The 24,056-nt window shown below is 37.8% G+C and overlaps 2 protein-coding genes across 6 annotated transcripts in view; one reads left to right on the forward strand and one right to left on the reverse strand.

The window, feature by feature from the left end:
- The window catches only part of LOC109044806 (death-associated inhibitor of apoptosis 1), a 183,767-nt gene that overhangs the window by 152,173 nt on the left and 7,538 nt on the right, over window positions 1–24,056 (reverse strand). The window lies entirely within an intron of this gene.
- Window positions 6,797–18,675, forward strand: LOC140224594 (uncharacterized). Of its 2 annotated transcripts, XM_072300374.1 has the most exons (7): window positions 6,801–9,169; window positions 9,644–9,793; window positions 11,764–11,913; window positions 13,164–13,325; window positions 13,719–13,868; window positions 15,181–15,338; window positions 15,811–18,675. In XM_072300374.1, the coding sequence occupies exons 1-7, from the start codon at window positions 9,135–9,137 to the stop codon at window positions 16,515–16,517; spliced, it is 1,512 nt and encodes a 503-aa protein (XP_072156475.1). In that variant the 5' UTR covers window positions 6,801–9,134; the 3' UTR covers window positions 16,518–18,675. The 2 variants fall into 2 exon arrangements, with proteins under 2 accessions (XP_072156477.1, XP_072156475.1); XM_072300376.1 differs by lacking the exon at window positions 13,164–13,325 and having other exon boundaries at window positions 6,797–9,169.

Genomic DNA, 24,056 nt, shown 5'->3' on the forward strand with positions numbered 1-24,056 from the left:
CCTAGAGCTTTGAGTTTCTTGTCAGCGGGCAGTTCAAATTCCTCGTAACCAATGTGAAATAAAAACGTGAATATCTTCGTTTGGAGTTTGTTTCATTGGTTTTCGTTTCACGAATCGTGTTTAACGTGAAATTCTGGTTAAGAAAAATGTACTAGAATGCTTGAATTCGTGCAATGTCTAGTGGTCCATTTGATCTGAAAAGTCTGAGTGATTGAGGAGAAAATATTTATTACTTTTTTGAATAATACATATTTTCGAAGAAGAAATTTGGCAACATTCGAATGCTTTTCGGGCGTTTTTACTCAGCACAGCAGTATCGCGGATCTGATTTGCTCCTGGGGTTAAAATATCATTTTCGGAGCAAAAAACTGGCCGCAGCTTGAATATTGTTGGTTGTAACCAGTAGGGTGGTTAGAAATATTTAATGGGGAGGGGGGGGGGTCCAAGGTGTCCGGTGATAAAGATATGGGTTTACATAATTTAAATGATATTGTATTTCAGGTTTAGAAAATTCCACACGTGTGATTTGATTTGAATACTTTGATAATTCCAAATGAACTTTATTTTAGTTTAAAGCATAAGTATGAGGCTTCGACTTAAATGCATGCGATAAGTAATGGGTTCTAAAAACAATAAACCTCCCTCCCCTTCCATCGTGGATTAAAGCTATATTTGTCGTTTAGCACCGAAAAGGTCTTGGAATAATAATGTTTGCGTGGAACGATGGTAACTTCATTGGATGATAGAGTTGAAGGCGCAACGTGCAACTATTTCGACTCCTAGGAGCGCAAATTGCCTATCCGATCGATTGAAGGCAATTTCCTTACGCATGTCATTCCGACCGGAATAACATTTTTTGCGACTAAGGAACCGTCGGACATGTTCTGCTGTGAGTGCCACAGTTGCTTAGGTATACACTTGGTCTATCTTCGATTCCTTTTGGACTCTTTTTTTTGAGAAAAAAAAATTAAAAAATAACGGAACATAATTAAGAGCCTTCATGTTTACAGTCAACATTTATTGAACCGGTTCCTCGTGATAAAAATGATGATAAAAAAAAGGGACAATCCGATACAAAGAAATCAATTTTACCCCAAAAAGGCAAATTAGGTGTACTGTGAAAGAGCAGCTTCAAGTGAGATGATATCGACCAAAAAAAATAAAATAAAATAAAATAAAATAAAATAAAAAAAAGATCTACATGAATATTTGTCAGTGCAACGTGGCTTTAGATATGAAGACAGCTTCATTATTTGTCACAGTACGTTCTAACGATCTATCGGGGCGATTTTCATAATTTTTGCGACTATCAACGGGAGATAGTCCCGAGCCCGCTCTATTTAGATCAAGCCACGAAGGCCACGAAACGGACCTCAAGGCGCGTTCGGGGGTTTGGCGGCGTGTGGGCCAGGGGGCTTACCCTTTAGTTTTGACAAAACGTTTTCCATGATTTGAAAAATTCACAGGAAAGTGAAATGCCGGTATTTTGCGTATGAAAAACTGGACGAAGGTGTGCCGTGTGCAGTGTGCACTATGCAGGCCTGTATTGCCAGAACGTTACAACTGCCGTGCTGAGGAAAAACGCCGTATGAACATTCCAGAGTTGCCAAATTTCCTTCGATAAAATGTTTATTTTTGAGTCAAGTTGTTAGAGTTTTTCCTTGAAATTTGCAGGAACTTTAGGTGAAATTACGAAGAAAATGATGCGAAAAATCGGAAGGAAAATGTCGGTAGGTTTACCAGGGAATCGGTGATTTATCATATGAGACTTGACAACGCCTAAAGGTTCATACGGCGTTTTTCCTTAGCGCGGCAGACAAGCTCGGGCCGGGCGCGGCGATGCCATCTGCCATCCGCGCGAAAATCCCTCGTGGCAGACAGAAAACTCCCGGGGGTTTAGCGGCCTACCCGACATCTGGTATTTAGTACTTGGCACTGGTAATCCACTGTAGCGCATCGAAGTGCACGGAGTGGAGGGGGGGGGGAGCACGGAGGGTGATTGGGACGAGAGGGCAGGGAGGGGGAGGCTGGGAGACAAACAAAGTTGTTAGGCCCAGCACTGCAGCATCACTGAATAATTGGATAGCATTTTGCAATTCGGAACTATAGGCAGAACGGTAGGTTTTCAGGAGAGCAACTTTTGCAAAAACCATTGGCGTTTTTCATCAAAACGATCAATGTTGCGGTTTGATGGTTCATTTTATAGCTATGGAGTTCCTTTAACACCCTGTGTTGACAGATTCGTCAAAAACATCACACTGTTGCCAATAATTACAAAAAAAGGCTATAGTTCCTTATTGCAAAATGAAGAATCCGGGGAAGCTCATTTTGCAATTAGGAACTATAGATTGTTTTAGCACTGACTGCATAGGGGAGACGACCCTAGTGTCACTATTACAAACTGGAGGGTTAACCCCAACAGAGAAAACACCCCTTCCTTCCATCATACGAGGAAGGGGGGAGGTGCATTGTCCCTGCGGAAAGATATTCTACAAAAAACAGGGTGTGCCAAAAATATGGATACCTACCGACTAGCAAATATTTCGAGAATGGTGGCAAATATTAACATGCAATTTGGACGGGAGGGTTTATAGATTTGATTGACATGAATCGATCAAAAAATGAAAGCATGAATCGATCGACACCGACTCGATCGACAAATTATTGAAAAACCGGTGTTATGATTCCGACATGACCGACATGAATCGATCGAAAACTTAGAACATGAACCGAATGACGTGATTTGATCGGCACTGATTCGATTGACGACCGTGAATCGATCAAAAACCAGCGAATCGATCCGCAAATCCGGGAATCGATTGACAACCCCGTGATTCGTTCGAAAAATTCGTGAATTGATCGATAAACCCTTGAATAGGTCAACAAACCCGTGAATCGTGAAAGAGGGTTATTCAAAATCGGCGATTTTACCCTACACTTGGATTTTGCCCGGAGTTGGATATGTTGTTCCCTATCACAAAACACGCCTTTTTCCGGCATTGGCAAGTTCACCCGAAATTTTTCCTGCGCGCTACAGCGTTGCCAAGTTGAAAACAGGCAAATTCCGTAAGTGGTATTAAAATTGAGCTATGAAGTTGCGGTTTTAACGAAAATTCTCTAAAAATTACGCACTTTTAGGAAATGACCATGTTTTTAATGTCGCATTAATTTTAACATGCATTATTGCCAAATTTCCGATTTTTAAATTCGACAAATGTTACATATCCGCAAATACCCAAAAAGGCTATCTTCAAATTTGAATAAAAAGTTGTCTAGTCGATAGTTCGTTTGATTCCGCATCCATCGATATATTATAGCTTGCTGGGAAACTTTTGGTTCGCGAGATATCATCATTTTTGTGAACAGCTTTATGGAGCGACGACGCTTTTTGAGTCCGGGCGGATAGAAATTTTAGCCTCCGAAAACACCGGGTAGCATTAATTCCATGGTTTCCTATGTAATTTTTGGCGCTGAATCCGAATTTGACTATTTCATAAAAAAATTGTCACCAAGATGTTGCCAAATTTGGCAAAAATTGCTTAAAATCGGCCTTTTTGGCGGATTATAGCCTGTGACTTGCCAGGAGTTGATCAGACGACAAAATTGGTTATTTCCACAGCTTAAACTCGTTAAACTATCTACAAGCTGAGTCAAATTCGATCTGCTCACGGTAAAATTAAACGCGCGACAAACAGCAAACTGAAAGAAAGACACCAAAATTGGCGCTTTTTGCGGTTTTTGTCATAAGTTTCTTGTTTTCCGATTAAGAGATTGTTTCTTAGGAAAATCTGAATTACGCCGAGTGTAACGACAAACTATTGTATTGTTACATATATAGATAAAGAGCCGCTTTAACAGCGGTCTCTCGGGCCCCGCGACGCCTAACCGCCATAGTCCCTTGTCAACCCAAAGGTCCTCAGTAATTTGGAGCGCCCTTGTTCCTTTTTAAGCCCCTTATTGTCCTTTCCTGGGCGTCTTCTTCAGTTTGGTGTCGTTACTTTTTTCTATTAAACTCCATTATCTCAGAATTATAAAATAAAATTGTATACTAAATATAGGGTAATGAATAAAAACGGTTAAATACCGCCAAAATTCAACGATTGTACGTAATTTTGGCAACATTGCAATGCGTCTGGTCTTGTTTTAATGAAGTCAGTCTGAGGAGTACATTTTATTCATTCATTTTTAGCAGAAAATTTTCCATTATTGTTTCAAAATGTGGTTTATTGACACGATTCGATAAAACTCACTATTTTATGAGTTTTTCCTCTCTGAACTAAATACCCTAGTTATTAGCATATATCTAAGTTGAAAATTAAATTATTCTACAGAAGTGTATTATTTTGCAAGAGAGATACATTTATAAAATTTAAAAATAAGAGGTGAACAAAGAATATAGGACAATAATATCGAAAAAATCAGCGAAAATTAAAGTATTTTGTTTAAGCTTGGCAACATTGGAATATGTTCGATTTTATTTTATTGTTCAATTTTATTTAATTCTGCTCATGTTGTTCATTAGTATAGTCAAGAAACATTCTCTTAATCGGAAAACAAGAAACTTACGATAAAAACCGCAAAAAGCGCCAATTTTGGTGTCTTTCTTTCAGTTTGCTGCTTGTCGCGCGTTTAATTTTACCGTGAGCAGAAAGAATTTGACTCAGCTTGTAGATAGTTTAACGAATTTAAACTGTGGAAATAACCAATTTTGTCGTCTGATCAACTCCTGGCAAGTCACAGGCTATAATCCGCCAAAAAGGCCGATTTTAAGCAATTTTTGCCAAATTTGGCAACATCTTGGTGACAATTTTTTTATGAAATAGTCAAATTCGGATTCAGCGCCAAAAATTACATAGGAAACCATGGAATTAATGCTACCCGGTGTTTTCGGAGGCTAAAATTTCTATCCGCCCGGACTCAAAAAGCGTCGTCGCTCCATAAAGCTGTTCACAAAAATGATGATATCTCGCGAACCAAAAGTTTCCCAGCAAGCTATAATATATCGATGGATGCGGAATCAAACGAACTATCGACTAGACAACTTTTTATTCAAATTTGAAGATAGCCTTTTTGGGTATTTGCGGATATGTAACATTTGTCGAATTTAAAAATCGGAAATTTGGCAATAATGCATGTTAAAATTAATGCGACATTAAAAACATGGTCATTTCCTAAAAGTGCGTAATTTTTAGAGAATTTTCGTTAAAACCGCAACTTCATAGCTCAATTTTAATACCACTTACGGAATTTGCCTGTTTTCAACTTGGCAACGCTGTAGCGCGCAGGAAAAATTTCGGGTGAACTTGCCAATGCCGGAAAAAGGCGTGTTTTGTGATAGGGAACAACATATCCAACTCCGGGCAAAATCCAAGTGTAGGGTAAAATCGCCGATTTTGAATAACCCTCTTTTGAAAATTCGAAAATCCAAGATTAAGGATGTGGCCTATAATGCTATCTCGGCTCCTGTTCAATCGATCATGCTGATTTTCGGGGGTCAGGGGGTATTTATGGACGGGAAACTCGAATTTCTGGTCAAATTTTGAAAATTCAAAAATCCAAGATGGCGGATGTGGCCTTAAATGATATCTCGGCTCCTGTTCGATGGATCTTGCTGATTTTTGGTATCCGCGGGTATTTTTGGACGGGAAACTCGAATTTCTGGTCGAATTTTGAAAATTTAAAAATCCAAGATGGCGGATGTGGCCTAAAATGCTATCCCGGGCCCGGCTCGTGCTCCATCTATCGCGGTGAATCTTGGTACCAGGTAGTATTTTTGGATGGGAAACTCGAATTTCTGGTCAAATTTTGAAAATTCAAAAATCCAAGATGGCGGATGTGGCCTAAAATGCTATCTCGGCTCCTGTTCGATGGATCTTGCTGATTTTTGGTAACCGGGGGTATTTTTCGACGGGAAACTCGAATTTCTGGTCAAATTTTGAAAATTCAAAAATCCAAGATGGCGGATGTGGCCTAAAATGCTATCTCGGCTCCTGTTCGATGGATCTTGCTGATTTTTGGTAACCGGGGGTATTTTTCAACGGGAAACTCGAATTTCTGGTCAAATTTTGAAAATTCAAAAATCCAAGATGGCGGATGTGGCCTAAAATGCTATCCCGGCTCGTGCTCCATCTATCACGGTGAATCTTGGTACCAGGTAGTATTTTTGGATGGGAAACTCGAATTTCTGATCGAATTTTGAAAATTCGAAAATCCAAGATGGTGGATGTGGCCGAAAATGACCTTACTTGAGTAAGTATCCCCTGGGGGATCTTTCATTCCTCGGACACACGTTTAAAGGGGAGCTCAGAAGACGCAACCTCAAACTTGTTTTTCGTGGATTGAAATGCGAAAAATATCGGAGAAATTATTTGTGGCTTATGCGTAGTAAATACTTCAAAAAACGCAAAAATCAAAAATCACTGAACAAGCTCAATGTCAAAATTTGAAAAATTTCAATTTTTCGAAACTCGGCTAGGAATTTGAGTTTCCCGGCCAAAAATACCCCCTATACAACCAAGATTCACCACGATAGGTCGAGCAGCCCGAGATAGCATTTTAGGCCACATCCGCCATCTCGGATTTTCAAATTTTCAAAATTTGACCAGAAATTCAAGTTTCCCGTCGAAAAATACCCCCGGTTACCAAAAATCAGCAAGATCCATCGAACAGGAGCCGAGATAGCATTTTAGGCCACACCCACCATCTTGGATTTCTGAATTTTCAAAATTTGACCAGAAATTCGAGTTTCCCGTCGAAAAATACCCCTGGATACCAAAAATCAGCAAGATCCATCGAACAGGAGCCGAGATAGCATTTTAGGCCACACCCGCCATCTTGGATTTCTGAATTTTCAAAATTTGACCAGAAATTCGAGTTTCCCGTCGAAAAATACCCCTGGATACCAAAAATCAGCAAGATCCATCGAACAGGAGCCGAGATAGCATTTTAGGCCACACCCGCCATCTTGGATTTCTGAATTTTCAAAATTTGACCAGAAATTCGAGTTTCCCGTCGAAAAATACCCCTGGATACCAAAAATCAGCAAGATCCATCGAACAGGAGCCGAGATAGCATTTTAGGCCACACCCGCCATCTTGGATTTCTGAATTTTCAAAATTTGACCAGAAATTCGAGTTTCCCGTCGAAAAATACCCCTGGATACCAAAAATCAGCAAGATCCATCGAACAGGAGCCGAGATAGCATTTTAGGCCACACCCGCCATCTTGGATTTCTGAATTTTCAAAATTTGACCAGAAATTCGAGTTTCCCGTCGAAAAATACCCCCCGGTACCAAAAATCAGCAAGATCCATCGAACAGGAGCCGAGATAGCATTTTAGGCCACATCCGCCATCTTGGATTTCTGAATTTTCAAAATTTGACCAGAAATTCGAGTTTCCCGTCGAAAAATACCCCCCGGTGCCAAAAATCAGCAAGATCGGTCGAACAGGAGCCGAGAATGCCAAGAAAGCATTATGCCGTCCTGTCTATAGTTCCGAATTGCAAAATGGGAAATCCGAGTTTCGCATTACGCAATAGGGAACCATAGTATAGGTCCCAATTGCAAAATGAACTTCGCGTGATCCTGCGACGGCAAATTTTTGCGGGGTCGCTGAAGCGGGATAAAAATTGTTTTTGAGGATTTTCTTTTTCTCAATAGTAAGTAAATACCCTCCTGATACGGAATTCATCATAAAAAAAAAATCGAAAATTTGACCCTAGTTCCTTATTGCATAAAGCTGTCCAATTATGACTCCTCTCTGCCGTGCAAACCAAGAACCACGTGGGTAAGTGGGGAGTAGCATGGGGGTTACGTGGTTATGTCCGATTCTCTTTGGTGTTATGAACTGAGGCGATGGCTCTACTGCCGTGCTATGCTGCCGTCCTAAGGAAAACGCCGTATGAACCTTCAGGCGTTGCCAAATTTCTTTTGATAAAACTCGAATTTCCTGGTAAACATATGGATATTTTTCTTCCAGTTTTTTATATAATTTTGTTCGCAATTTCACCGAAAGTTCCTGAAAATTGCCGTTAGTTAGTCTATTACACCCTTTTTAGCGGCTCTGGTGCTTGCACTAGAGCTGCTATTCCGGACGGTCCCAGCTGTGGAGTATCAATGCAGCATGTTACATTGTAGAGACCGCGCGTTGGTTGATGGGAATCGGCGCCATTTTCGGCTATGTTCCTTGTCATGACTTTATTTTATTGCATACTGTTTAATTGTTAGTCAATGTTATGTTGTGTATTGTATTTTTGGAATCATGGTGATACAGTCAACAATTCAAAACTTGTTTGTGCTTTTATCTCGTGATGGAAAAAATGTACTTTACGTTCAAAATTTGAAAATTTGAATTTTAAAGTTTTCGCGGTTAAGGAAGCTTTAACTACTGGGTTGGAGCTTCCTAATTATATTACTTGATATCAGCTGATAGCAAACAAAGGTTACCAGGGAAACCGTAAACGTCTAACAACTATCGTGGCCATTGGGGCGATTATTGAAATGATATCGATTGTATGTCGCCGCTTACGACAGGACATAGCCCTATCTTAACTGTGTAATATATCGCAATTCGATATTGTTTTGATTTTTAAAAGGAGCAATTCATTCATACAGTTCCGATTAGTTTTGGCGAACGGGCCCTTAACCTATGGTACTCGGCTCATGGGTATTTTTTAACTTTTCCTGGACGGACTCGTCTGTACCGCCTCGTTCTTCGTTGTGTGTGTGATTTCGTGAAGAAGTTTCTATGGCAATTTGCTTTTATTTGTGAGCTGTTTTTTCACGGGGATTTTGAATGTGAATTTTCCGCTATTTCCAGATTTTTTTTTGCCGGAAATTCGGTGAGTACCTCATTTATCCCTTCTTCCAGTAAAATTATTTCAACTTTTCTTTCTCCCTCATTCTGGACCCACTCATGGGCTGATTATTTTCTCATTCTTGAAACTTTAGACTGGCAATTTCTATGCACAATCTATAGCTCATTAACCTATAGTTCAAGAGTTCCTCACTGGTGTCTTGCTTTTCTTTTTTATTTTTAAAGCCTCAATGTATTTATAGAATTTCAAAAATTTAGTTTTTGAGTTGACTTAAAAAATGTAGAAAATATAATGCTGTTTTAATTTTCATTTCAGGTAATGAGTCGACGCCGCAGTCAAAGAATAATTCAGAGGTAAGAAATCTGCTTTTACTCAATATGTAAGTGTTAGTTGATATGCAAAATTGAGGAATGTTTTGGACATCTATACGTTTGATAAGACCATTTTAGGAGTTAATACTTTGAATACCTAATATTTAGTGGTGGCTTAATTTGTTAGTAACCAGAAGTTGTGTGGTCTTCTTGAACTGTAATTTGTTTTCTACCACTGGCCAAAACATGGGTCTGAAGCCAATTTTGGCGAAAAATGCGGGTTTTTCAGCATTCAACGCGCTATTGTAACCGATCCTTTCGGAGGACAAAAAATTCCTTCAAGTATGTTCATTAGGGATGTAAGAGTGTCACTTTGGGCAATTTTCGTCGATGTCAAACTTTGCGCTCATAGTTAAAAAAAAACTTTTTAGAATTTTGTTCAACCCAAGCGGCATACATGTAGTAGAATTCCAATTTATTTTTAAAACAACCGATCTTATATTTTCCTCTACACAGGGTGAACGTTGCAAATGATATATCGAACAATGATTCTGATATTACGCATCCAGTAAATGAAGCAGAAAATTCATTCATCGAAAATCTTGAAACGCATCAGTCGAACTCAAAGCCTAAAAAGAAGATAAAATCAAAGTCACGTGACTTATCGTAAGTACAAACCTGCAACTTTGTTTTTTATAAAAATAGGAATAATTTTAAATTAACTGTAAAGCTTGGAATAAGTATGCAATTTTTCCCTGCCAGGAAATGTGATAGTTTCAAGAATATACAATTTTTTTTCTCTTTTTTTTTTATTTCAACAATGGGCAACCTTGACTTTTTGCCGATGGATTCGTTGGAACTCGGTTTCGGGTGTATCTGAATAGGAGGAAAACGATAAGCTGATAAAAAATACATAAAAGAACAGAAAATACATTCGGAATGCTATAACCTTTGAGACAGGTACACACCTACATTAAATTGTGCCATGTCGAGGAATTATTTCTACCGGTTTTTGAAAAGAGTTGATCCGTTTTCAGCATTTGCGAACTGAATTAGTTAGTGCTACGGAGAAAACTATTTTCTCTTCGCTGCTACGACTCATTGCTCCGGAGAGAAATTTTTTCTTTTCGGAGCAATGAGTCTTAGCAGAAAATATTTTTCTCTTTGGCACTAACTAATTGCCATGGAAAGGAAACTTTCCTCTTCGGAGCAATTAGTCTGTGGCATTACGCAGCAATTAGGCATACGCATTTCGGAGCTTAGCGAGATTCGCAGGTCAAAAACCGAACGCGAGACTAAAAATAGGGGAGACGGCGCTATGCTTGGAGTATGTCTACAGTTTTGCAGGCGCTTTGCACGATCATTTTCTTCACATAGTTCAATGTTTCGGAAATGTACTTCCGGTAGATGAGGTAGCTTTGTACTGATCCTGTTACAATAATGGAGAACTTTTAGCACTTATGGAAAGGCAATTTTCAAGGAACGACTATGAACACGCTCCTCATTCTAACTTGTCGTCGCTTGGCTGACATAAAGGCGTAACAACACTCCGCTTGCTACGGTTGCTTGGTTTCTTTCCGCTGCTACGACTTATTGCTCGTACTGATCCGGTCACAATAATGGAGAACTTTTAGCACTCTGGAAAAGGCAATTTTCAAGGAACGACTATGAACACGCTCCTCATTCTAACTTGTCGTCGCTTGGCTGACATAACTGTTTCCAACTGTTTTCCAACTGTTAATACTGCAAATTGACAAAGGAGGGGTATCGTTAAGGGCCTTTTTTGGGCCTACCCTGAAATTCCTCAACTCTGCGTTTTTTTGGTCATTGAAGGTCTATATTTTACGGAATACATAATGGTTTGGTCATTTCCGATCTATTTTGGGGTCTACCACTGGCCTAAACATGGGTCTGAAGGCCAATTTTGGCGAAAAATGCGGGTTTTTCAGCATTCAACGCGCTATTGTAACCGATCCTTACGGAGGACAAAAAATTCCTTCAAGTATGTTCATTAGGGATGTAAGAGTGTCACTTTGGCCAATTTCCGTGGATGTCAAACTTTGCGCTCATAGTTAAAAAAAAACTTTTTAGAATTTTACTGTTTTTCATCATTATCTGAAATGGCTCAAAAAAGCGACTCATCTTACGCCAGAGTTTAACTTTTTTGGCAATGAATGGACGTGGGTGGTCATAACCTTCCTTAAAAAACTCTTTTGGATTCAAAGCCCTCAAAAAAGCCGGTGTTGCCATATTTCATTGCCTGAATGGGCCTGTTGCATGCAAGAGATACAGCCGTGCGAATAGACTTTTCAGTGGTTAAATGACACGAAAATTACATTGGTCACATTAAAAAAGTCTGAAATACACTCCTTACTGCGCAATTTGCGTTGTTAGGAACGCGCTTTTTCAAATTTCCCTAGATAGTCTATTCGCGCTTCTTTTGGCTGCATAAGGGATGACCTAAGTAAACTTTGCTTAATTGCTTCTTAACTTCCAAAATTTTGAAGCACACAATGCATGTATCCAATGTAATTTTTTCTTTGACCAACAGTTTTATGTTCAACCCAAGTGGCATACATGTAGTAGAATTCCAATTTATTTTTAAAACAACCGATCTTATATTTTCCTCTACACAGGGTGAACGTTGCAAATGATATATCGAACAATGATTCTGATATTACGCATCCAGTAAATGAAGCAGAAAATTCATTCATCGAAAATCTTGAAACGCATCAGTCGAACTCAAAGCCTAAAAAGAAGATAAAATCAAAGTCACGTGACTTATCGTAAGTACAAACCTGCAACTTTGTTTTTTGTGAAAATAGGAATAATTTTAAATTAACTGTAAAGCTTGGAATAAGTATGTAATTTTTCCTTGCCAGGAAATGTGATAGTTTCAAGAATATACAATTTTTTTTCTCTTTTTTTTTATTTCAACAATGGGCAACTTCGACTTTTTGCCGATGGATTCTTTGAAACTCGGTGTTTGGGTGTATCTGAATAGGAGGAAAACGATAAGCTGATAAAAAATACATAAAAGAACAGAAAATACATACATTTGCGAACTGAATTAGTTAGTGCTACGGAGAAAACTATTTTCTCTTCGCTGCTACGACTCATTGCTCCGGAGAGAAATTTTTTCTTTTCGGAGCAATTATAGTCTTAGCAGTGGAGAGAAAATATTTTTCTCTTTGGCACTAACTAATTGCCATGGAAAGAAAACTTTCCTCTCCGGAGCAATTAGTCTGTGGCATTACGCAGCAATTAGGCATACGCATCTCGGAGCTTAGCGAGATTCGCAGGTCAAAAACCGAACGCGAGACTAAAAATAGGGGAGACGGCGCTATGCTTGGAGTATGTCTACAGTTTTGCAGGCGCTTTGCACGATCATTTTCTTCACAAAGTTCAATGTTTCGGAAATGTACTTCCGGTAGATGAGGTAGCTTTGTACTGATCCTGTTACAATAATGGAGAACTTTTAGCACTCATGGAAAGGCAATTTTCAAGGAACGACTATGAACACGCTCCTCATTCTAACTTGTCGTCGCTTGGCTGACATAAAGGCGTAACAGCACTGCGCTTGCTACGGTTGCTTGGTTTCTCTCCGCTGCTACGACTCATTGCTCCGGAGAGAAAATTTTTCTTTTCGGAGCAATTATAGTCTTAAAAAAATAAAGAGTACAGCCATAATTATTGGATATTTGCTCCGTAAACAGCAATTTTCAGCTGATTTAGAGCTAAAAACCTTCAAATCGGCCCTATTTTCCGAGAGCTCGACAGAATATTTTCTGGTGTTGGTATCTTTTATCTTGAATCATATCTAGTACAACCTTCGTTTCTCTTTAACAAATGAAAATACATCTAAAAATTTTTATAAGTTTTTTTTAATAAAAATGTTTTTCTTTCTCTTGCATTATTGTGAATGTATTGAGTAAACGACGTCTGAACAAATCTCAGCATTCAAAATTAAGTATCTATGAGATTGAATCCCAATATATATTTAATGGAAACAAAGTTTACTTTTTTCTTTACACAGGCTGAATATTGACGTTGAAAATGAGATCATATCCATAAGTGATTCGGAGCAATCTCATGCACGAAATGAATCGCCATCTTCATTCATAAAGAATGCAAAAAAATCATATCAATCCAATTTGAAGCTTAAAAGAAAGAGAAAATCAAATTCAAGTCCAATATCGTAAGTTCAAAATTTAAATATTCTTTGTGAACTTATGTTGCTGATTCAATTGGAAGTGAAATGATGAGAATGTTATGAAAATTTAAAACATTGCTTGAAAAATACACCAATTCAAAGAGATATCTAAGAATACATCATACACATTGAACAATCTTTCCAGAAGAAGAAACACTCTATTGATTTTTTATAAGCAATCAGCTTTTCCACTTTTTTACCACATTATTCAAATTCCAAATGAAGATTAGATAAATGTTACATCTCAGGACCAATCCAATCCAATCCAATATAATTTTTTCTTTGACCAACAGTTCTATGTTCAACCCAAGTGGCATACATGTAGTAGAATTCCAATTTATTTTTAAAACAACCGATCTTATATTTTCCTCTTCACAGGGTGAACCTTGCAAATGACATATCGAACAATTATTCTGAAATTACGCATCCAGTAAATGAAGCAGAAAATTCATTCATCGAAAATCTTGAAACACATCAGTCGAACTCAAAGCCTAAAAAGAAGATAAAATCAAAGTCACGTGACTTATCGTAAGTACTTATGGATACTTATTAAATCTGCTCCAGTGATGTACTTATTAAATGGTGCCATGTCGAGGAATTATATCTCCCGGATTTCGAAGAGAGTTGATCCGTTTCCAGCGTTTGCGAACTGAATTAGTTAGTGCTACGGAGAAAACTATTTTCTCTCCGCTCCTACGACTCATTGCTCCGGAGAGAAATTTTTCTTTTCGGAGCAATTTTAGTCTTAGGAGTGGAGAGAAAATATTTTTCTCTTTGGCACTAACTAATTGCCATGGAAAGAAAACTTTCCTCTCCGGAGTAATTAATCAGTGGCATTACGCAGCAATTAGGCATACGCATCTTGGAGCTTAGCGAGATTCGCAGGTCAAAAACCGAACGCGAGACTAAAAATAGGGGAGACGGCGCTATGCTTGGAGTATGTCTACAGTTTTGCAGGCGCTTTGCACGATCATTTTCTTCACAAAGTTCAATTTTTCGGAAATGTACTTCCGGTAGATGAAGTAGCTTTGTACTGATCCAGTTACAATAATGAAGAACTTTTTGCACTCCAGGAAAGGCAATTTTCAAGGAACGACTATGAACACGCTCCTCATTCTAACTTGTCGTCGCTTGGCTGACATAAAGGCGTAACAACACTAAGAGATGAGCCCGGGAAAACATCGAGTTATATGGCAAACAGAGCTTACCTCGAAAAGTACTTACGTCCATATGTTAGCTGGCCGATTATTGAACTTTAAAGACTAAGCTTTAGACAAAGAATACAAAAGAATTATTGGTGGAAACGGGTGATTGCAATTGACAAAGGAGGTAAGGAAGAGTAACTAACGGCACCCCATATTCTAGAGCAGGCATGTATTAGAGAAATACCTGTCCCCTAAATGGAAAAAAGGGAACAAAATAGAGAGAATCCTTGGTCAGGCAAAGCGAGGCATGGGGCCGGTGATTAAGAGAAAATCAGAAAAATCGTCCATGAGCAGCGGGAAAAGGGGGACATACATAAAGCTTCTTATATAATAGAAAGGCCCCTGAAATATTTTCAAGGTCCCCGGACCCACCTCTCGATAATTAAGGGGAGAAACGATGCTGAAAAAAATAGTATGTTTTTCTTCAAAAGTCAACAATAATTTGGTGAGAAAATCAAAAAACTTCATTGATAAGATACCCATGTCATTCAACATCCACAGACAGAGACAGTAAAATGAGTGTTACTGTCCAAAGCAAATTTTAAATTTTCTAAAAAGACCATTCCATTACTACAAATATACTAGTTGATTTTAAGGTATTTTTAAGTTACCTCATCATTTTTTCTTTTTTCCAGAGTGACAGAAGAATTTGAATCAAATAACATTCCAGACAATAATTTTGAAACATCACATCAAAAAGAAACAACTTCCTCAATAAAAAAACCAACAACTACATACACTGATACATCTGATTCATCACGAAAAAACGAAGAAAAACGATGGACATATGAAGGTAACTAACTATTCTATTTAATATTTTAACCACTCTCACTTTGCACGAAGCAAATAACTGTGTTTAGGCTGTGTTTGTGCTGTGGTTGGCTGTGTTGGGCAAATAGCTGTGTGTGTGTGTTACAAATAACTTGTGTTGTGTTTTAAATTAGGCCTCCTTTCTATGATGCATTATTTGCCCCAAAAATCATTGATTGGTTTTATTTTTTCATCTACTATGATGAAAAAGAACAAAGCTTTCCTTGAGAAATAACGAGAGCTGCCTTCATTTGTTCACCTTTTTATCCCTAAAAGCTAACCATATTTGAAAAATTCCACTTGCCGGAAAGTAAACGTATAAAATTTATCTTAAAAAAATTCTTCAAAGTTTCAAATCTTTAATTATACTTTGTAACAAGTTAGACAAGATAAGAGACTTTTAGATCACCATATGTATAAATTTTGTCTGATTTAAAAATTTTGTTTTTTTCCAGAATTAATGGATTCTTCCAATAATGAAAAAGTACCCATACCAATAAGTGAAGTTAATAATCAACTAGGTCCAGTTGGCTGGTGCATAAAAGGTACGGTTGTGAAAATGACAAATCTAACAACATATGAAAACCCACAAAAAAAAGGGCGGTACATTAAATTCACCTTGCAAGATGAATCCGGTGATATTTTAATAACAGCCTTTAACGAAATGGCATCAGAATTTGATAAAGTCGTAAAATATGGAGATCCTTACAAATTCCAAAACGGAATGGTTAAATTTGCCAACAACAAGTGGAATCAAACGTCACACAATTATGAAATAACCTGTACTAGACAGTCAAAAGTAAGCATCTTAAGACCAGATCAATTGCCCAGCGGAAAAAGTGACATAATATATGCTGATTTTACAGAGTTATTAAATCTTCCAGAAGGTACAGAAGTAAATGTAAAAGGACAAATAAGTATTGTACATGAAAGCGAACGAATATATTCTGAACAAAAAGAAAAATCGTTTGATAAGCGATTAATTGTTTTAAAAGATAAAGAAGGAAATACCATAGATATTGATCTATGGAATAACTCAATTAATCTTGTTACTGAAAAGGATGTCAAGAAACAACTCCAAATTTTAAATGGTAGAACTTATGATTATCAAGGACATCGCAGTATAAGCACCACAAACAGCAGAGTCCAATTTACCCATTGAGGATATTCTATCAAGAATGCAAAGATATTTTATTCTAGTGATAAAGTCTAAAGCCAATATATATTAGGATTAAATTTATAGTCAAATTTTCCCAATAAGTATATTCAATCAAAGGTGTAAAGCTATTTACTTCTTGTGATAATAACAAAAGTAAATCTTTTATACAATTAAATTTAAATTTGCATGAATAATTATATTATAAAATTCACTTTTTATAACATAAAAACTCTCCTCTAAATTTTTGTAACAGATAAAAATTGAAAGTATACATCATGAGGAACCAGAAAATATAAAATTTATTATCCAAAAGTTATTTGAACAAAGGGAAACAACCAACCCCAAGCAACCTACTGACCGCTTTAACCTCATTTTCATAAGGAAAAAAATAACAAAAATAGGACTAGCCATCCGATTTAAGTAAAACAAAAAATCACCACTAAAGAGAAACACTTATTGGACATATACAAGTTAGCACCGCCTTGTTGCCACGTTTCGGATCCGCCAAAGAAATTATTTAATGAGTGGTAAAACAATTATACCACTATGAAAGAAAGGGTTAATTGGAATAATGACAGATTTTTTGTTTAGTAATTTTTAAAAAAGAATGTCTCTAAGTACAATGTTGGAATGTAATATTTTCTATTTTAAATTTTAGTAATTTTTCTTTTAATTTAAATTTATTCATTACATTTTGTTTCAATTTTTATTTTTTTCTATGTTTAATATTGTAACCTTCACATATTATATGAGCTTTTGAAAATACATTTATTAATGTTCATTACAAATTCTACTTCTTTTTCTCTCCACCATACCATTACCTCTAGCTCATCAAAAGTTATTCGAAGATCATTCAACAACCTCTTTGACAAGTTGCAAAAACTTTTCGTTAACAATAGTGTCACACGGTACTAGGAATATTTACTATTTAACGAACCTTATATTTCCCTGACTCAGTCCTAAATTATAGAAGTATGCGTTACTTTTCCAGCAATCCAAAAAAACAATTATACAAAAAACCAATACCTACACTTTCAGATATAAAAATGCAAATTTTTTGCAGCCTCGCTAAACGACTTATCAACCAGAGATTTTTTAGGAAGCGGACCTCCAAAGAGCTTTCAAAATTAAAAGTATACAACAAGTGGATAGCATTTTGCAATTCGGAACTATAGGCAGAACGGTAGGTTTTCAGGAGAGCAACTTTTGCAAAAACCATTGGCGTTTTTCGTCAAAACGATCAATGTTGCGGTTTGATGGTTCATTTTATAGCTATGGAGTTCCTTTAACACCCTGTCTTGACAGATTCGTTAAAAACATCACACTGTTGCCAATAATTACAAAAAAAAGGCTATAGTTCCTTATTGCAAAATGAAGAATCCGGGGAAGCTCATTTTGCAATTAGGAACTATAGATTGTTTTAGCACTGACTGCATAGGGGAGACGACCCTGGTGTCACTATTACAAACTGGAGGGTTAACCCCAACAGAGAAAACACCCCTTCCTTCCATCATACGAGGAAGGGGAGGTGCAGTGTCCCTGCGGAAAGATATTCTACAAAAAACAGGGTGTGCCAAAAATATGGATACCTACCGACTTGCTAATATTTCGAGAATGGTGGCAAATATTAACATGCAATTTGGACGGGAGGGTTTATAGATTTGATTGATATGAATCGATCAAAAAATGAAAGCATGAATCGATCGACACCGACTCGATCGACAAATTATTGAAAAACCGGTGTTATGATTCCGACATGACCGACATGAATCGATCGAAAAGTTAGAACATGAACCGATTGACGTGATTTGATCGGCACTGATTCGATTGACGACCGTGAATCGATCAAAAACCAGCGAATCGATCCGCAAATCCGTGAATCGATTGACAACCCCGTGATTCGTTTGAAAAATCCGTGAATTGATCGATAAACCCTTGAATAGGTCAACAAACCCGTGAATCGTGAAATTTTGAAAATTCGAAAATCCAAGATTAAGGATGTGGCCTATAATGCTATCTCGGCTCCTGTTCGATCGATCATGCTGATTTTCGGGGTCAGGGGGTATTTATGGACGGGAAACTCGAATTTCTGGTCAAATTTTGAAAATTCAGAAATCCAAGATGGCGGATGTGGCCTAAAATTATATCTCGGCTCCTGTTCGATGGATCTTGCTGATTTTTGATATCCGGGGGTATTTTTGGACGGGAAACTCGAATTTCTGGTCAAATTTTGAAAATTCAAAAATCCAAGATGGCGGATGTGGTCTAAAATTATATCTCGGCTCCTGTTCGATGGATCTTGCTGATTTTTGGTATCCGGGGGTATTTTTGGACGGGAAACTCGAATTTCTGGTCAAATTTTGAAAATTCAGAAATCCAAGATGGCGGATGTGGCCTAAAATGCTATCCCGGCTCGTGCTCCATCTATCGCGGTGAATCTTGGTACCAGGTAGTATTTTTGGATGGGAAACTCGAATTTCTGATCGAATTTTGAAAATTCGAAAATCCAAGATGGTGGATGTGGCCGAAAATGACCTTACTTGAGTAAGTATCCCCTGGGGGATCTTTCATTCCTCGGACACACGTTTAAAAGGGAGCTCAGAAGACGCAACCTCAAACTTGTTTTTCGTGGATTGAAATGCGAAAAATATCGGAGAAAATTATTGTGGCTTATGCGTAGTAAATACTTCAAAAAACGCAAAAATCAAAAATCACTGAACAAGCTCAATGTCAAAATTTGAAAAATTTCAATTTTTTGAAACTCGGCTAGGAATTCGAGTTTCCCGGCCAAAAATACCCCCTATGCAACCAAGATTCACCACGATCGGTCGAGCAGCCCGAGATAGCATTATAGGCCACATCCGCCATCTTGGATTTTCAAATTTTCAAAATTTGACCAGAAATTCGAGTTTCCCGACCAAAATCCCTAATAGCACAGTTACACAATGGAATGTTTTTAAAATGTTTCAAATTACGTCAATCTCGGATCAGTCATTGACATATGTTTCCAACAAATTTTCAAAACGAATACATGAAATGGCCGTGTCTTTGAAACGTATTGAAAACAAATCGAAAATGTTTCTAATTGCGGTCATTCAAACTTTTTTAAAAATAAGTTGGAAACGTTTCAAACTTATTTCAAAAAGGCATAAATAACCCACCCGAAAAATGTGTAAGAATTGTGTCAGCTATGTGTTGTCAATATATTGCAGTCCGTTCAATAAACTATATTAGAAAGGTTTCAAAAACATTTCAAAACCATTGCCACAGCTAAGCCTATGATTGAAACATATTTACGGAACATTTCTGCCGCAATTTATATGAAAATCAATGAACCTTTATTGACATCTATCGGAAAAAATTTGTAATTGTGTCAATTTCTTTTTTAACGACCCAGGCACAGATTCATATTAGATATGTGTACGATATGTTGGGAAAGGAGATCAACTAAATATTTTGGAAACATTTCTAAAACATATTTAAAACGTTGCTGCAGAAATTCTTGGAAGTTCGAAGTTTCTGAGAAATAAACCTGACATATTTCTGACACAATTTAGCAACGTTTCCAAGATCCTTCAAAAACATGTTTCAGAAACAACTGGCAGATATTTCGTATTTTTAATCTGATAAGGTACAGCTATATGTTGAATCTATGTATGAAACGTGACGGAATGGTATATGAAACGCCCTCAGATTTTCGTGTACGGATTTCCCTCATTGCTCTCCAGTTGAAATACTCGTATCACTCTCATTTAATTGATCCGCGGCGATCGTACGTCATAACCATTTATAAAATTAATTTAAACGCATAAGGGTAAGGAAATTTATTTAAAAATGTGTCAGGAATATATCAGTTAAACAAAACAGTGCCTTGATTGTCATTAAAACCTGGTGAACACAAGTTGAAAACATTTCTCAGACCTTTCTAAAAATTTTCCTAGATCAAACTGAACCCACCAGAGAGCGTTGACGTTTCATTTTCCAATTTTACCAAATTTTGGTTTATTTTTTTGTCTCAAGGTTTACTTTTTGGCTATTTAATTATGCAGAGTTAAAAATAGTTTTAAATTCTTGGTATGCATCGCATTTATCTCCATAAGAGCTTATAAGTTATGGATTATCTAAAATATTGAAACCGTACATCATGCTTTGCGTATACTTTTCTAAAGTGAGGACGTCCTAATCGCTCTGATAGTTTAATACTGATGGAGTGAACCCATAGTTCCATACTCTCCTTAGGCATAGTCTGTAATCAGGCCGCCCAGGCACTTGATTTGATAGCTATAATGCCTCCACGACGTTTGCTAAAACAGATGTCTGAAAATTTTTTTACGGTTAAGAAGTAGTGACATGCGGATGTATTCAACACAGAGTGGGCTCGTGTTTAACACTACATAGACTGTAGTGATTATACCGAAAATGTGTCATAAACATTTAGAAAATCAGAGGAAAATCTGAGTTAAAGGCTCATTGTTTTACAAATGTGTCAGAAATGTGTCAAAAATGCACTGCCAACGGAGACCTTTGCCCATTGACAACCGCGCTGTCACCAAGACAGCGTGCGGTCAGTCTTCAGTCTTCTTCAATAAAGACATTGTGACTCAACTACGTTTCTCGTCTTGGCCCACACCTCAAACCTACACCATTGTGTCATTGAAATATGTAAAAAAATGAATTCGAAACATTTCGGTGGCACAATCTGCAAATGTTTCACAGACACATAAAATGTGGTGACATGGGAATGTGTTGAACACAGAGTGGCTTTGTGTTTGACACTTCATTCGGGTTTTTAAAGTATCACGTGAAACATTTCAGAAATGAGGCTTGGTGTCATTGACACGTTTTAAAAACATATTCAAGACTAGGTTTGCTATTACGGTACCTCCTGGTACCAAAAATCAGCAAGATCGATCAAACAAGAGCCGGGATAGCATTTTAGGCCACACCCGCCATCTTGGATTTCTGAATTTTCAAAATTTGACCAGAAATTCGAGTTTCCCGTCCAAAAATACCCCCGGATACCAAAAATCAGCAAGGTCCATCGAACAGGAGCCGAGATAGCATTTTAGGCCACACCCGCCATCTTGGATTTCTGAATTTTCAAAATTTGACCAGAAATTCGAGTTTCCCGTCCAAAAATACCCCCGGATACCAAAAATCAGCAAGATCCATCGAACAGGAGCCGAGATAGCATTTTAGGCCACATCCGCCATCTTGGATTTCTGAATTTTCAAAATTTGACCAGAAATTCGAGTTTCCCGTCCAAAAATACCCCCGGATACCAAAAATCAGCAAGATCCATCGAACAGGAGCCGAGATAGCATTTTAGGCCACATCCGCCATCTTGGATTTCTGAATTTTCAAAATTTGACCAGAAATTCGAGTTTCCCGTCGAAAAATACCCCCCGGTTTCAAAAATCAGCAAGATCGGTCGAACAGGAGCCGAGAATGCCGAGAAAGCATTATGCCGTCCTGTCTATAGTTCCGAATTGCAAAATGGGAAATCCGAGTTTCGCATTACGCAATAGGGAACCATAGTATAGGTCCCAATTGCAAAATGAACTTCGCGTGATCCTGCGACGGCAAATTTTTGCGGGGTCGCTGAAGCGGGATAAAAATTGTTTTTGAGGATTTTCTTTTTCTCAATAGTAAGTAAATACCCTCCTGATACGGAATTCATCATAAAAAAAAAATCGAAAATTTGACCCTAGTTCCTTATTGCATAAAGCTGTCCAAGTGATAATGCCATGTATTCGCCATATCAAAGCCCAATACACATTTATACACCGGCTACGTAAATCTGCTAAGTTACAAAACATGAATCGACAGTTGTCGAATTGTACATCAATGACAAAATGTGTCTAGGCCATCATTCTTGACTACAACTACTGCCCCCAGAGCCGCTCTCCGACGCCAATGCGTTGGAGCTTCCTGCTTGTTGTCCATTGCGACCGCCCGCTTCCACCAATCAGATCTCTTCAAGTCCCTTTTGTCAGCTTTGTCTACAGTTTTATCTGTCAAGCTCAATAATCGGCCTGCAAAAGTGCAGAATATGCCCGATCGCGCGCCCGCCGGGCGTGTGAAAATGTGAGGAAGCCCCCAAAATGTGGAAGGAGGGAAAATTTTGAAAGGTCATCAGTCGAAAGTCAAAGAAAAACAGGAAAGAGGGTAATCTTTCTTCAAATTAGTGGGAAATTATGGGGAAAACCGATGAAAAAAAAATACGTGCATAATCTGTGTTCGATACAAACTTTTCAAAATCTGCGCTTTCATCGGTTTATCTGTACTTTCTTCGTTCAGTATCGACCCCATAAAAATTATCTCAAAAATAAATATTTTACTGAGAGAAATTTGACAACATTTAGGAGCTTTTACTGTGTTCTCCCCTAGCGCGGCAATTTACTCCTTCTCGCTGGGATGCTATTCCAGGAACTCTTTCGTTTGTAGTTGCAAATCCTCATCTCAGCACGCTGTCGCGCACTGCGCGGTCAGACAGGATTTCCCGCGAGATTTTTCGCAGATTTTCCTTTCTATAATCTGTGCCACCTCAGGTAAATCAGACAAATCTGGAGTGAAATTTGCAAAGAAAACGGAATATTCCGTTTGACAATACACACGGCCACCTCGCCGTTGGCAGATTTTTATCTCGATTTCTTCGGTTTTTATACCTAAGCTGAAGAGTTTGCCAACGTTTAAACGCGTCACCGTTTCTTTTGTTGTTTAAATTTCGCTTTTATCGACTTGCTTGATCCGGTCACATACTAAAGCTTCAAATGGGCAAATATTTCATTGCTTCGAAAAGTTCAAATCATTTCCATGCAGGAATATGACAAGCTGATGATATTGGTGCTGAAAGTCGCCGAAGTTACCACTTCTGTTGTCTTTCATAGTGATCATAATGTCTACCGCGCTAGCTTTTCGGTATTTAAAGAGATTATGAACCATTAAAAGTTATTACTCAATCAGCGTGGCAGTAAATATAAATCTTTCGAACGCAACATGTTGTGTCGTGACTGCAGCTCATCTCAAAACTACTGGAGCCTCCTTAAAAATAATTATTTCCCTTCGCCTCCACTCCATCGCTGCTCTGCCGTGATAAGAAAGAACGCCGTATGAACATTCGAGAGTTGCCAAATTTCCTTCGATGAAAAGTTTATATTATTGCGGAAATTTATGGATACTTTTCTTTGAAATTTTCAGGGACTCCTCCCCCCCCCCCCCACATTCAATGATTACCTTCTAAACATTTCAAACCATAATGTTGATTCGATTCCCGTCTGACAAACAGGGTTATCACAGAATTTAGAACATGAAATTCCTTGACATTTCCCTGATTTCCCTGACACATGAAGATGTGACGGATGGTTAAAAAAGCATAATTGAAAATAGCGTTCAGGCAAAATTTGTTGTTCGAAACCTCGAACCCATTCTAGAAAGCAAATGAAGGTGATATAACAAATTTTCCCCGACGTTTTCGTCATTTTCTGTAACGTTTACCGGTTTTCCCTAACTTTTGACAATTCCCTGACATTTCCCGGTTTT

The sequence above is a fragment of the Bemisia tabaci genome, chromosome 5 (genome assembly GCF_918797505.1).
Source record: "Bemisia tabaci chromosome 5, PGI_BMITA_v3".
Taxonomy (NCBI): Eukaryota; Metazoa; Arthropoda; class Insecta; order Hemiptera; family Aleyrodidae; genus Bemisia; species Bemisia tabaci.

Coding starts and splice junctions, on each gene's coding strand:
- LOC140224594 (XM_072300374.1), top strand. CDS start 9,135: ATGAGTCGACGCCGCAGTCAAAGAATAATTCAGAG. Junction 9,170..9,643: donor AGTCAAAGAATAATTCAGAG/GTAAGAAATCTG, acceptor TCCTCTACACAG/GGTGAACGTTGCAAATGATA. Junction 15,339..15,810: donor AAAACGATGGACATATGAAG/GTAACTAACTAT, acceptor GTTTTTTTCCAG/AATTAATGGATTCTTCCAAT.